Consider the following 13,094-nt stretch of genomic DNA (forward strand, 5'->3'; position numbering starts at 1 on the left):
GCTGGGTCCCGCGACTTGGCTTCCGCGGGGTGGGCGACCTTATTCTCCCAGTAGGTCCTCCGATTCACGCCTGCTCCATCCAGAAGGGTTTCCCCTGCAATTTTTTTTTTTGGTTCTATTTTCTGCGGCTACCGTAACTCCCCTTTTATTAAACTAAATTTTCCCGGACTATCGGTGCGCGCCCTCACTATTCCGCCATCTAACTTACTTATTTTTGAAGGTTCCGAATTCTAATAATTTGATGATTAAGTTTCAACACATGAAGTTTTAAGTTTCTATTTATATATTTTATTTATTTGGGTGGTAGAGAGATCCAGAGAAAGAGAGAGACTGAAAGACAGGGTGCAAGATCTCCCATTCATTGGTTCCTCCCCCAAATGCTGCACACCAGTCACTCCTATATGGAATGCCAAATGACCACCCCTCAACATAAGATTTTCAGTGTGAAACTTTCAGATTATAGCCTGTATTTTCTTATGAAATTTTTTATAGAATTTCTCCATGTTTTCATTAACTTTTGTTGTCAAATGGGATCTGAAGATTTTGTAAGAGAAATACCTCTTTAATAAGATTATTAGGGTTACCTTAATTACATTCTATTCTTTATGGTTCTACTACAGTAGATCTGTAAAGGTCATTCCACTTAGAAAGACTGTGGTTACAAAAGTTGGGAGGGGAAATCCTAAAGATTAGTTAGCTAACATTTGTGTATGCTATGTAATTTTCTTCAGCTTTTGGACAGAAATCTGGATTATAGCAGAATATCTGGGACCTTCTAGGAGCTCACTAATATTTGTTGAATTGTCATTATATATCCTCACCGTGTTCAATGTTATCTTTATGGTAAGGGTAGGAGATGGCATATCTCTAATTTGAGAGGTTTATATTGAATAGCTGTTATATGAGAAATTACAAATAATATTTTGTATTTTCTATCATGTATTCCTGGTCAAGAGAGCTAAGAGGATCCTGTAATCAGATTTTCCCAGAAAGTGAAGCCAAACAGCTAATGTGCTGATATTTTATAGGGAGGACAATTCCAGGGAATAAGAGTAAAGAGCAAAATGAGTAATTCAGGGAAGGAAGTAAAGGTGAAATAGGCTGTGGTGTTGATCTGACTGTAGTGCTACACCCTGAAAATTTCCATAGCTATATCTCTGGACCATTCTGAGGAGGGAAGGAAGAAAGAATTTATACATTGTCTTTCATGAACACTTGGGGCATTTTTTCCCTCTGTCAAAATAACTCCCCTATACTTACAAGTTGTACATACTAGGATGGCAACTATAGGTGTCTTCTTTCTTATTGAAATCATTTTCTCATTGAATATTGTTGGTGATATTTTTGCTGCTGCTGAATGACACATGGGGAATACTGGAGGATGTAAGAACATGCTTGGAAGTATGGCGCTTCTCTCCTTTGCTTTCTTAGGATTAGTTTTTATGGTGAATTTCTTCATTGTTAAAAGGGTATCTCACAATGTGAAGGATGCATACTACATACTTGAGAGTAACCTAGAAGGGCTGGCCATATAGCTGCCAGTAATTGACAAATTATAATGAGTCAGCCCTCCCCTCCTCAATATCCTCTAATGAGAATGCACGGAATATTGTGAGGAGGATAAAGGATAAAAACACATTGAAAATAATGCTTGGAAATATATCTCTGTTCATAGGTCAATACTGACTTCAGATTTCTTGAAAATACTCATCATTCATGCATAGGCATTACTTAAAATACACTGCTTTATGAATTACCTCATTTTCAGAAGGGAAATTGAGCAACAGAAAAAGTAAATAGATAGGTTACTTTTCTACTCTAATTTTATCCCAGGGCTAGAATCTGCTTACCTTTTTTTCCTCTTGGGAGCAGGCAGAACTCCATCATGATAACTATGAATATTCTTCTCCAAAAATATGTATTGCACATGTACTACTATGCAAAAAGCTGCACTTACACAAGTTTGCATAACATATCAGATCCTTGAAATGCCCTTCTTTAATAAAGACAGGAAAAATGATAATTTCACATGATCTGAGAATAAAAATTAACTTTAAGCAAACCTATTTCCCAGATATAATGTCATGCTTATTTTGTAACAAATTAGGCAAATTATACTTAGCACTCTCTGTTTTTTCCTCATTTTCAGGTAATTACTGAATATTGAATGTGAAATTTTCCTTATGGACAAAATAATATAAGTTCAGAGGACAGCCACAGACAGAGCAGGAGACATTCAGGAAGTATTGAATGTATGATGAATGGTTAGTAAGGCTACACACTTCCTAGTGTAGAGAAAAGAAGGCTAAGGGGAGACATGATAGCTTACGGTAGATTCTGAAAATATGTTAAAAGATATTACTTAGAGGACAGGGACCAATTCTCATTAGTCAATGAGGGTAGAACAGGAAATAATGAGCTACAACTGCAGCAGGGAAATTTAAGTGAAATACAAGAAAATTTTGTAAGTATGAGAACAATTAAGCAACAGTACAAATTGTCAAGGGAAATGATAAGTTCACCTTTATTAATCATATTCAAATTAGCATTTGACACCTATCCATTAGGGACAAGTTAACCACTTTTTACCAACATTCTGAGAATAGATTAAATGACCCAAGAGGGAACACTTCTCTAAATCCCCACCATGTACTGAAAAATAGACTCAATGGAAAAAGAGTAGCAAAAGGAACAAAAGGAACAAAATATTACTTCTCAAAATAGTTGTTAGTTTTTTGCTATATATAAAACTCAAAGTCTTTTTTTTAATTGTAGTGTAAAGGTTTTTTTTAATTAACTTTTATTTAATGAATATAAATTTCCAAAGTACAGCTTATGGATTACAATGGCTTCCCCCCCCCCCATAACTTCCCTCCCACCCGCAACCCTCCCCTTTCCCGCTCCCTCTCCCCTTCCACTCACATCAAGATTCATTCTCAATTATCTTTATATACAGAAGATAATTTAGCATACATTAAGTAAAGATTTCATCAGTTTGCACCCACACAGAAACATAAAGTGTAAAATACTGTTTGAGTACTAGTTATAGCATTAAATCACATTGGACAACACATTAAGGACAGAGATCCCACATAAGGACTAAGTGCACAGTGACTCCTCTTGTTGATTTAACAATTGACACTCTTATTTATGATGTCATTAATCACCCGAGGCTCTAGTCATGAGCTGCCAAGGCTATGGAAGCCTCTTGAGTCTGCCAACTCTGATCTTATTTCGAGAAGGTCATAGTCAAAGTGGAAGTTCTCTCCTCCCTTCAGTGAAAGGTACCTCCTTCTTTGATGACCTGTTCTTTCCACTGGGATCTCACTCACAGAGATCTTTCATATAGGTCTTTTTTTTTTTTTCGCCAGAGTGTCTTGGATTTCCATGCCTAAAATACTCTCATGGGCTTTTTAGCTAGATCCGAATGCCTTAAGGGCTGATTCTGAAAACTCAAAGTCTTAATAGCAGAAACAAAGATAAATCAGAAATGGCTCAAGACATCAGGTTACTTATTTGCTAGCAAATTTGTCCTCCTATTTTTAAAAACTACATAGCCTCACTAGGAAAAAATATTTGGAGCACTCAATACTAATAAAAGTATATTAATTTATTTATAGACTATAATTGTATTATGCACGCTATAATATGAATGCGATAGAAATTAAAAAGAGTTAAAGATAAAATAAATCTTATTTAAAAAACATTTTGTTAATTATGGTGCCTTTATTTACCATTTTCTTATTATTTAAGGTGACAATTAGGCCACTACTGTTAATTTTTAGAGCAAATAATCTTCTTGATAATTTTAAGGTTCTTGGCTGAATTCTTTTTAGGTCTGATTAAAATGTCATTATTTTTACCTTCTACAATGGCCAGGAAAGGCTATTACACAAGGAATAGAACTGTCAGCTCTGCTACTGTTGATTATTATCTGTGTTTGTATGGTCAGTGTTGCTTTCAGTCTGTGATTTTTCTATAGAGGTGTTTTGAATGCTCTTGTCCCTTTTATGAGGGACTGGTTTCATTGGAACTAGATAACATATTGACAAAGCTGCTTAATTGACTTTGTATACACTATGTTGAACAGCAAGAACTTGCTTGGAGAAGTCCCTATCAATTGCTCTCTGAGTTAGGGATAGACCTCAATTTTCTGAGGACCTCATGTTCTGTAGAAGTGTTGGAATCTTAGAATCTGTGAAATAAGTAATTGTATGTTAAACAATATATATATATACATATATATATTAAGTATGGTAAACTTAATTATGTTCTCAGCCAAAATATAGAAATAAATTGCTGTTTCTGGAATTATAACAGGAAAGAGTATTCTAAAAACCTTCTGAAGGCTGGCGTCGCAGCTCACTAGGCTAATCCTCCACCTTGCAGCGCTGGCACACCGTGTTCTAGTCCCAGTCGGGGCGCCAGATTCTGTCCCAGTTGCCCCTCTCCCAGTCCAGCTCTCTGCTGTGGCCCGGGACTGCAGAGGAGGATGGCCCAAGTCCTTGGGCCCTGCACCCGCATGGGAAACCAGGAGAAGCACCTGGCTCCTGGCTTTGGATCAGAATGGTGTGCCGGCCACAGTGCACCGGCCACAGTGGCCATTGGAGGGTGAACCAATGGAAAAGGAAGACCTTTCTCTCTGTCTCTTTCTCTCTCTCTCTCACTGTCCACTCTGCCTGTCAAAAAAAAAATGCATTGATGAACTCACTGGAAATTAAAAGAATTCGTCTTTCTCACAAATTTAAATCAAGAAAGTAATCTAAAATTATTATTGAGGAAGCCTGAGTCAAGCTGATGTTAGTCTTCAGTCAAAACTGTTCCAGTAGAGTCTGATATCTGGTCTCAATGTCCCTACTCTTGGAGCCTTGCTGTGCTCATTCACTATCAAAAGTGCCCCAGGGAAATGTGGCCTTGGTGAATGCCATGGCTATCCAGAGAGTACCGTTGCTAGAGATTGTTTGTCAACTGTGTCCCACAGCATAATTTTTTGATGGAGATTTGAGAATGTAGTTCTCTAGCCACCACAATTGAAAGCACTTATACCAACCTTTGTGAACTAGAGTTAAAAGTTGTTTTCAAGGAAATGTATGGGAATAAGTATTTAAAAGCTTACAAAATGAACTTTTGTTCATCATAGGATCTTAGAATAAATCTAAAAATAAGAAATGAGGAGGTATGCAGATAACCACATAAATTAATATGCAATAAAGAAAAAATAGGGAATACAAATTTGTGGAAAACCAGCCTGGTACTGGCAGGAAAATAAACACATGGACCAACGGAACAGATTAGAAACCCCAGAAAGTAATCCATACATTTACAATGCATCTTTGACAAATGAGCTAAAATCATTCCCTAGAAAAAGGACAGTGTCTTCAACAAGCAGTGTTGGGTAAATTGGATATCTGCAAGACCACTACCTTATATCTACACAAAAATCAATGCATAATAAATTAGGGTCTTAAGACCTAAAACCATTAAATTACAAGAGGAAAACAGGGGAAACACTGCAATACATTGGCATAAGCAAAGACTTCTTAAATAAGAACCCAGAAACACAGGCATTTAAAGCAGTTAGACAAATGGGATGTCATCAAGCTAAGAAGCTTCTGCACAGAAAGGAAACACTCCACAAAGTAGAGACAACCAACAAAATGGGAAAACATATTTACAAACTGTGCATGTGATGAAGGATTAATATCCAGGCTATATTAAGAGCACAAGAAACTAAAAAAAAAAAAACCAGATAAGAAATGATCTAAGTAATTCACAATATCTAAGAGATGGAATCAACCTAAATGCCCATAATAGAGAAGACTGGATAAAGGAATTATAAGATACGTACATCATGGAATACTATACAGTGGTAAAAAAACAAACAAAAAATCCCTGAAATCCAGTTATTTGCAACAAAATGAATGCATCAAAAAACATCATGCTTCATGAAATAAGCCATTCCCAAAGGGACAGATACCATGTGTTCTCCCTGATCTGTGATAACTAACGGTCCCTAAAAGGAAACCTGTAGAAATGAAATCGACATTGTAAGAAGCAATGATTTGAAAATCCCTTGTCTTGATGGTCAAGGAAGAGTTTATTGTTTTGTTTCATTTTTTATTATTATTTTTCTACTTAATACCATTAATTTAACATTTTACTTAGCATAGAATTAATTGTAGGTGCATTAAATCAATTGAAAATAGATCCCAGTAAAAAATAAGAGTAGGAATAAGAGAGGGAGGAGATGTACAGTTCACACATTCCCATGGTCTTACCTCTAAGGGTAAAGCTAAAACCTCGCCATCAGTCTCCAAATCCTATTAATCTGGGTGGTACTAATGCCATCTTACATGTTAAAATGATCATAGTAAGTGTGTAATTGATAATATAGATAGGATTAAGTGCCAAAGGGATCACATAAATAAGACCAAGTGTCTGGTGATAACAATAGATAGAATTAAAAAGGAGAGAAAGTTCCAACATTGGAAGTAGTCAACCCAGCAGACTCATAGAATGAAAAATGCCTTAAACAGCACTCTTACCACAGAATTAGCGGTTTAAGCATTTGGATCTGGCTAAAAAGCCCATGAGAGCATTTCAGGCATGGAAAGCCAAAGACACTGTGATAAAAAATGATCTACATGAAGGATTTCTATGACTGAGACCCTAGTGAAAAGAAGGGGCCATCACAGAAGGATGTACTTTTCTCTGAAAGGAGGAGAGAACTTCAAATTTGCTTATAGTCTTATCTAAGTGCTGGCAGATTATGTAGACTCAAAAGGCTTCCATAGCCTTGGCAGCTGATGTCAATGGCAGACATCATACATAAGAGTATTAATTGTTAAATTAACACCAGGAGTCACTGTGCACTTACTCCCCATGTAGGAACTATGTCCTTACTGAGTTGAACTATGAGAATTAATTGTAAGATTTGTTCTCAAACAGTACTCTATACTTTGTGTGTATGTGTGGATACAAATTGTTGAAATCTTTACTTGGTATAGAGTTGGTCTTCTGTATATAAAGTTAATTAAAAATGATTCTTGAAGAATCAGATGGAAGAGGTAGTATTAGTTGGGACAGAAGTGGGCATGGGAGGGTGGGTATAAAGGGAAGAATCACTATATTCCTAAAGCTGTAAATATGAAATTTGTATTCATTAAATAGAATACTAACTGATAGAATAAAAAAGGGAGAGAATGATCAACATGGGAAGAGGGATACACAGAATACTCGTAGAATGGCAGATGTCCTAAACAGCACTCTGGCCTCAGAATCAGCCCTTAAGGAATTTGAAAATGGCTAAAGAGCCCATGAGAGTATTTTAGGCATGGAAAGCTAAGACACTCTGGCAAAAAAAAAAAAAAAAAAAAAAAGAAGAGCTAAATGAAAGGTCTCTGCGAGTGAGATCCCAGTAGAATGAACAGGCCATCAAAGAAGGAGGTACCTTTCTCTGAAGGGAGGAGAGAACTTCCACTTTGACTATGAGGTTGTCTAAATATGATCAGACCTTCTCTAAATAAGATCGAAGTCAGCGAACTCAAGAGGCTTCCATAGCCTTGGCAACTCATGACTAGAGCCTAGGGAGATTTTTAACGCCATAAACAAGAGTGTCAAATTGTTAAGTCAACAACAGGAGTCACTGTGTACTTACTCCTTATGTGGGATCTCTGTCCTTAATGTGTTGTCCAATGTGAATTAATGCTATAACTAGTACTCAAACAGTATTTTACACTTTATGTTTCTGTGTGAATGCAAACTTATGGAATCTTTACTTAATATATACTAAATTGATCTTCTGTATATAAAGATAATTGAGAATGAATCTTGATGTGAGTGGAAGGGGAGAGGGAGCGGGAAAGGGGAGGGTTGTGGGTGGGAGGGAAGTTATGGGGGGGGAAGCCATTGTAACCCATAAGCTGTACTTTGGAAAATTATATTTTCTAAATAAAAGTTTAAAAAAATAAAAAAAAAACTAGAAATTAGCTAAGGATGTGAACAAGCAATAGACATATGAAAAATTTCTCAGGATCACTAGCCATCAGGGAAATGCAAATAAAAGCCACAATGAAGTTTTGCCTCATACCAATTAGAAAAGTAAAAACTGCTGGTGAGGATATGGAAGAAAAAGGTACTGCAATACACAATTTTGGTGGTAATGTACAAGCATTATGGAGGACAGTCTGGAGATTCCTCAGAAATCTGAAAATCTACCCTATGATCTATCCATCTAATCAAATATACTGAAAGGGAAATAAATCAGCATTTGAAGAGTTACCTGTTTCACCATGTTTATAGCAGCTCAGTTGAAGATAACTAAGGTATAGAATCAACCCAGAGGTCCATGAACTTTATGACTACATAAAGATAACGTGGTACATGTACACAATAGAATACTACTCAGCCATTAGAAAATGAACTGCTGTCTTTTGCAACAAAATGGATGCAACTAGAGATGATTATGCTTACTGAAGTAAGTCAGACCCAAAAAGACAAATATCATATGTTTTCTCTGATTGTTGTAGCCAGTATATAGACTATTAAAAATGCATATTGGGCTAAATTGACATTTTGTGGTTTGATTGTTTTCTATAACCCTTGTCTGTACCCCTGTGTAAAAGAGATCTACTGTATACTTGTAGAGTGTTGTTTACATGAGCATGGAACCTGTGATTGGAAAGTAAGTTGAAAGTGTGTTATCACAAAAACTTAAGAAAAGGAAAGGAATGAGGAGGGAAGGAAGGAGGAAATGGTCATATTCTTATAATCATTTCTATGAAATTCATGAAATCTGTTCTCTATATTAATAAAAATATAGAAAAAAGAAAAACAAGAAAAAACTAGGAAAACATATAACCTACTGGCAAAACTAATATAACTATTCTTTGAATATAGATTTAAAATGGCTTGAATAAGACAAAGCAGGAGAACAGTTTATTTCTAATAAAACTATTAAATTTGGCTATAAAAGGATGATACCACATCAAGTTGTTTTGTTAAAAATATGGTGAATCTAAAATGTGGATTCATTGGAGAATGATCTAAGTGTGCTTATTTCTAACAGTTTTTATTTGACACGCTTATATTTATGATGTTCATATTTAATTGAATGTCAGTAAGAGAATAGTAGGATTTGATCTCTAGCAATGTTGTTCTTAGATGGGTGTTGGCAGGTACCTAGGATTTCTTTTGACTCCATCTGCTTGAAGGTACAGATGGGGTCTCAGCAGGTCATATGGGAATTTCCATTTGTTCACATAGGACTTCACAGCAAATGCCCCTCAAGTACTTATGAAAACCCCAATGGGCTGAATCAAATGTACTGAGGAATGAGTCCAGTCATTTTTGGGCTTTATGCCACCACTTCTGGCATTCAATTTTTTCCTGGCCACTGTGATTAATTCCTAGAGTGCAATTTCCAAAGGCTCCAGTGGGTGGTAATGTTTTCACCAGAATACATTGAGTCCATCTCCAAGTTTTTGAGCACTAGTGCCCCTCAGCTGGCACACTGCAGTCTCTCTATGGGTACTTCCCATACCCTGATCATTGCTACTACCTTACAAGATCTTCTTGATTCCAAAGGTACCTCTCTACAGGAAGATGGAAAATGAATTTCTGCTTATATTATACATCTGAAGTGTCTGAAAACAGCTTCGCTTTTCCTCTCATTGCTGCGTAGTGTTCTTAGTTGAATTTTTATGTACAGACACTTTTGTCTTCATGGAATTCATCCATAATCCTTGAAGAAGTTACTCTTTGTTTATCTATATTTACATTCATGTTTTCTACCTGGATCAGGTTCATCATATCTGTCTTTCTTAACATAAAAATTAGACATATTTATGTGGTACTATGTAATGTTTTGAAGACATAAACTTTGTGTAACATCCAATCAGGGTCAACAAATCCATCTCTTTTAGCATTTAACAATTATTTATGGTAAAAATATCCTTAGGAAAGCAGAATTCTGTTGACTCTATCCTACCAATTTATTGGATATTAAGTATGTTTGAAACTACCTTATATTACTTAATCCTCAACTTCTTTTTATTTTCTTCTATCATTCCTGTCTTCTTTTTATCTTAATCTCCCTACCTTCAAATATATTTCATATGTCCAATGAATCATTGCATACCAAAATACAAGAGGTACTTAACACTAAAAATCAGTTATAGGAAAATAGGCAATTAAATGTAAAGATTTGTAAGTAAAAATATAATTTTAAAGCATTATTATTTTTTTATTTTACTACTATTGTTTTTTTCCCAAAGAAACCTTTTGTTTAAGGAATACAAACTTCATGATTTTCATATTTACAACTTTAGGAATATAGTGATTCTTCCCATCATACTCACTCTTCCACCCACACTCCCAGCTCTCCTTCTCCTTCTACCATTCCCAGTCCCATTCTCCACTAAGATCAATTTTTGATTAAATTTATGCACAGAAAATCCACTATATTTTAAGAGTTCAACAATTTGCACACAAAAAATAAAACAACAACAACAAAAAAACTGTTCCTCAACAGTTGAGACAAGGGCTGTTCAAAGTCACTGCATTTCAAAGTTAATTTCACTTTTTTTTAGAAATTTAATTAACTTTAAAGAGGCACCCAATATATATGCATCTTTTGTGCACATTTAGATGTAACTGTAACTTATGAGACATAAGAATAATCTGCACTTAATACATTAAAAGAAAGGAAGTCCTTGATAACTAAGAAAACAAGCAATGGAGTTGGACACTTAGGCGTAACTAAAACTTATGAGACTTAAGAATATCTTCTACTTAATACACTAAAATGAAATAAATCTTTGAGAATGAGTTTTACTGTTAACTCTCATAATATAACTCTTTGAGAACAGAGGTCCTGCATGGGAAGATAGTGCACAGTGACTCCTGTTGTTAATTTAACAATTAAACACTCTTATGTATGATATCAATGATCACCCAAGACTCTTGACATGAGCTGCCTAGAATATGGGAGCCTTTTGAAATCACAAACTCTGTCAGTGTTTAGACAAGGCCATAAGCAAAGTGGAAGTTCTTTCCTCACTTCAGAGAAAAGTATCTCTGTTTTTGATTTCTTTTTTCTTTTTACTGATGTGTAGTATATCATGGTGTACATAACCTATAATTTCTTTTTTTTTTTAACAAAGAATTTTATTTGCTGATCTCCAAAATGCAAAATTCAGAAAATAGCGACCCACTGCAAGAATGACTCTACATGGAAACACTTTCAGCCATCCTCTCCTCTCTCTAAAAGGAGCCCTTTCGCGTGCATGTCATGAGAGAGCAGGCCAGCCTAGGGAAACAATCTGTGTGGAAGGCACATGGCATCTGTCTTGGCTGCACTCTGGGACATGTCCTTGGCATGTGGGGAGCCTCCCCCTGTGGTGGAAATTAATCCCATGTTTTAAAAATAGCAAAATATTTGAAGACCCTCCCCCTGCTCCTCCTCCTTCACATTATCTACTAGAAAAGTATGGAAATAAAGTTCCTCTCACAGCCATCCCAGTTGTCATCAAAACAATGATTAAAGAACTTCCGGGTTAAGTTCCTAGTTTTTGAGTTCCAGGCAATACACTTAGATATTTACAGAGAAAGTTGAACCTCAAGTTCTGCTTCTCTCCAAAACTGGTTAGTAGAAAAGAGGATTCAGTGAGGACAGCTAAGAAAACTGGCAGTCATTCTACGATAAAGCGGAGCAAGCTTTCCCAACCGTCAATGGGTACTACCTCATTAATCAAAACTGCAGATTCACCAAGATTTGAGTCTTAGACACAGACTGCTCTTTCCCAGAGAGCCAGCCTGCAGACAGCACAGACGTCTGTGGACAGGACAGAATGCTGGTGAGGGCACAGAGTAAAGAATCCCAAGAAACGCTTAGTGCCATTTCCATTTAATAAGCCGGTAGTATTGCAACCTAAAGATCCAGGCGTGATTCAACCAGAATGTTCTCGCGAAACTGTTCTAGGAAAACATGATTGGCAGCTGGCATCCTCTGGCTCACTGTGCTCCACGCGCCGCTTCAGCCCCGACCTCTCGGAGACTTAAGGCTGGGGAGTGTAGCGGAGGTACTTCTTGCCGGATGGGAGCTCTTTGGTGAAGACTCCTTTGGGGAAGAGTGTTTTGGCTTCCTCTTCAGGGATGGTTGGAAGGACCATCACACTGTCTCCATCCTTCCAATCCACGGGGGTGGCGACTCTCTTTTCTGCTGTCAGCTGGAGAGACTTCACTACTCTCAGAATCTCATCAAAGTTCCTGCCAGTGGTGGCCGGGTAGAGGATAGACAACTTCAGTTTCTTATCAGGCCCGAAGACGAACACCACACGAGCTGTCACAGGCATGTTCTTCTCATCCCTCTCTGCTGGGTCCAGCATGCCCAGCAGGATGGCAAGGTCCCGATTCTTATCGTCAATGATGGGAAAAGGCAGCTTTTCTGTGGGCAAATCTCCATTGTAAGCATTGATATCCTTGCTCCAGGCAAGATGGTCCTCAACACTGTCTACGGACAGGGCGATCAACTTCACATTCCTCTTGGCAAATTCTGGTGCCAGCTTTGCAGCTCGGCCGAGTTCCGTGGTGCAAACTGGGGTGAAGTCCCGAGGGTGGGAGAAGAGGATGCCCCATGAGTCTCCCAGAAAGTCGTGGAAACGGATGCGGCCGATGGTGGTGTTGGCCTCGAAGTTGGGCGCCTCGTCCCCGAGAAGGAGACCTCCGGGCATGGCGGCAGCGGCGGAGCGGGAGAGACAGCGTAGGCGCGACTGCGGCAGCAACCCGCCGGCGGCTCATAACCTATAATTTCTTTACCCAGTCTTCAACTGATGGGCATTTGGGTTTATTCCAAGTCTTAGCTATTGTAAATTGAGCTGCAATAAACATGGGGGTACAGATAACTCAATTTGCTGAGTTCAATTTCCTTGGATAAATTCCCAGGAGTGGGATTGCTGGGTCATATGGTAGGTCTATATCCAGTTTTGTGATATTTCTACATACTATCTCCTATAATGGCTTTACCAATTAACATTCCCATCAACAGTGTATGAATGTGATTCTAACAGGGATGAGGTGAAACTTCATTGTGATTT

At 37.4% G+C, this 13,094-nt stretch overlaps 1 protein-coding gene and 1 long non-coding RNA gene across 2 annotated transcripts in view; one reads left to right on the forward strand and one right to left on the reverse strand.

Moving 5' to 3' along the window:
* Positions 1-13,094, forward strand: part of LOC103350738 (uncharacterized) — a 411,608-nt gene that overhangs the window by 253,691 nt on the left and 144,823 nt on the right. The gene's annotated exons all lie outside the window — the stretch shown is intronic.
* Positions 11,894-12,790, reverse strand: LOC138843384 (peroxiredoxin-6-like). The gene has a single exon (XM_070047208.1). It carries the CDS (start codon positions 12,729-12,731, stop codon positions 12,057-12,059), a length of 675 nt encoding a protein of 224 aa, XP_069903309.1. The 5' UTR covers positions 12,732-12,790; the 3' UTR covers positions 11,894-12,056.

Source organism: Oryctolagus cuniculus, chromosome 8, assembly GCF_964237555.1.
Source record: "Oryctolagus cuniculus chromosome 8, mOryCun1.1, whole genome shotgun sequence".
Taxonomy (NCBI): Eukaryota; Metazoa; Chordata; class Mammalia; order Lagomorpha; family Leporidae; genus Oryctolagus; species Oryctolagus cuniculus.

Coding starts and splice junctions, on each gene's coding strand:
- LOC138843384 (XM_070047208.1), bottom strand. CDS start 12,731: ATGCCCGGAGGTCTCCTTCTCGGGGACGAGGCGCCCAACTTCGAGGCC.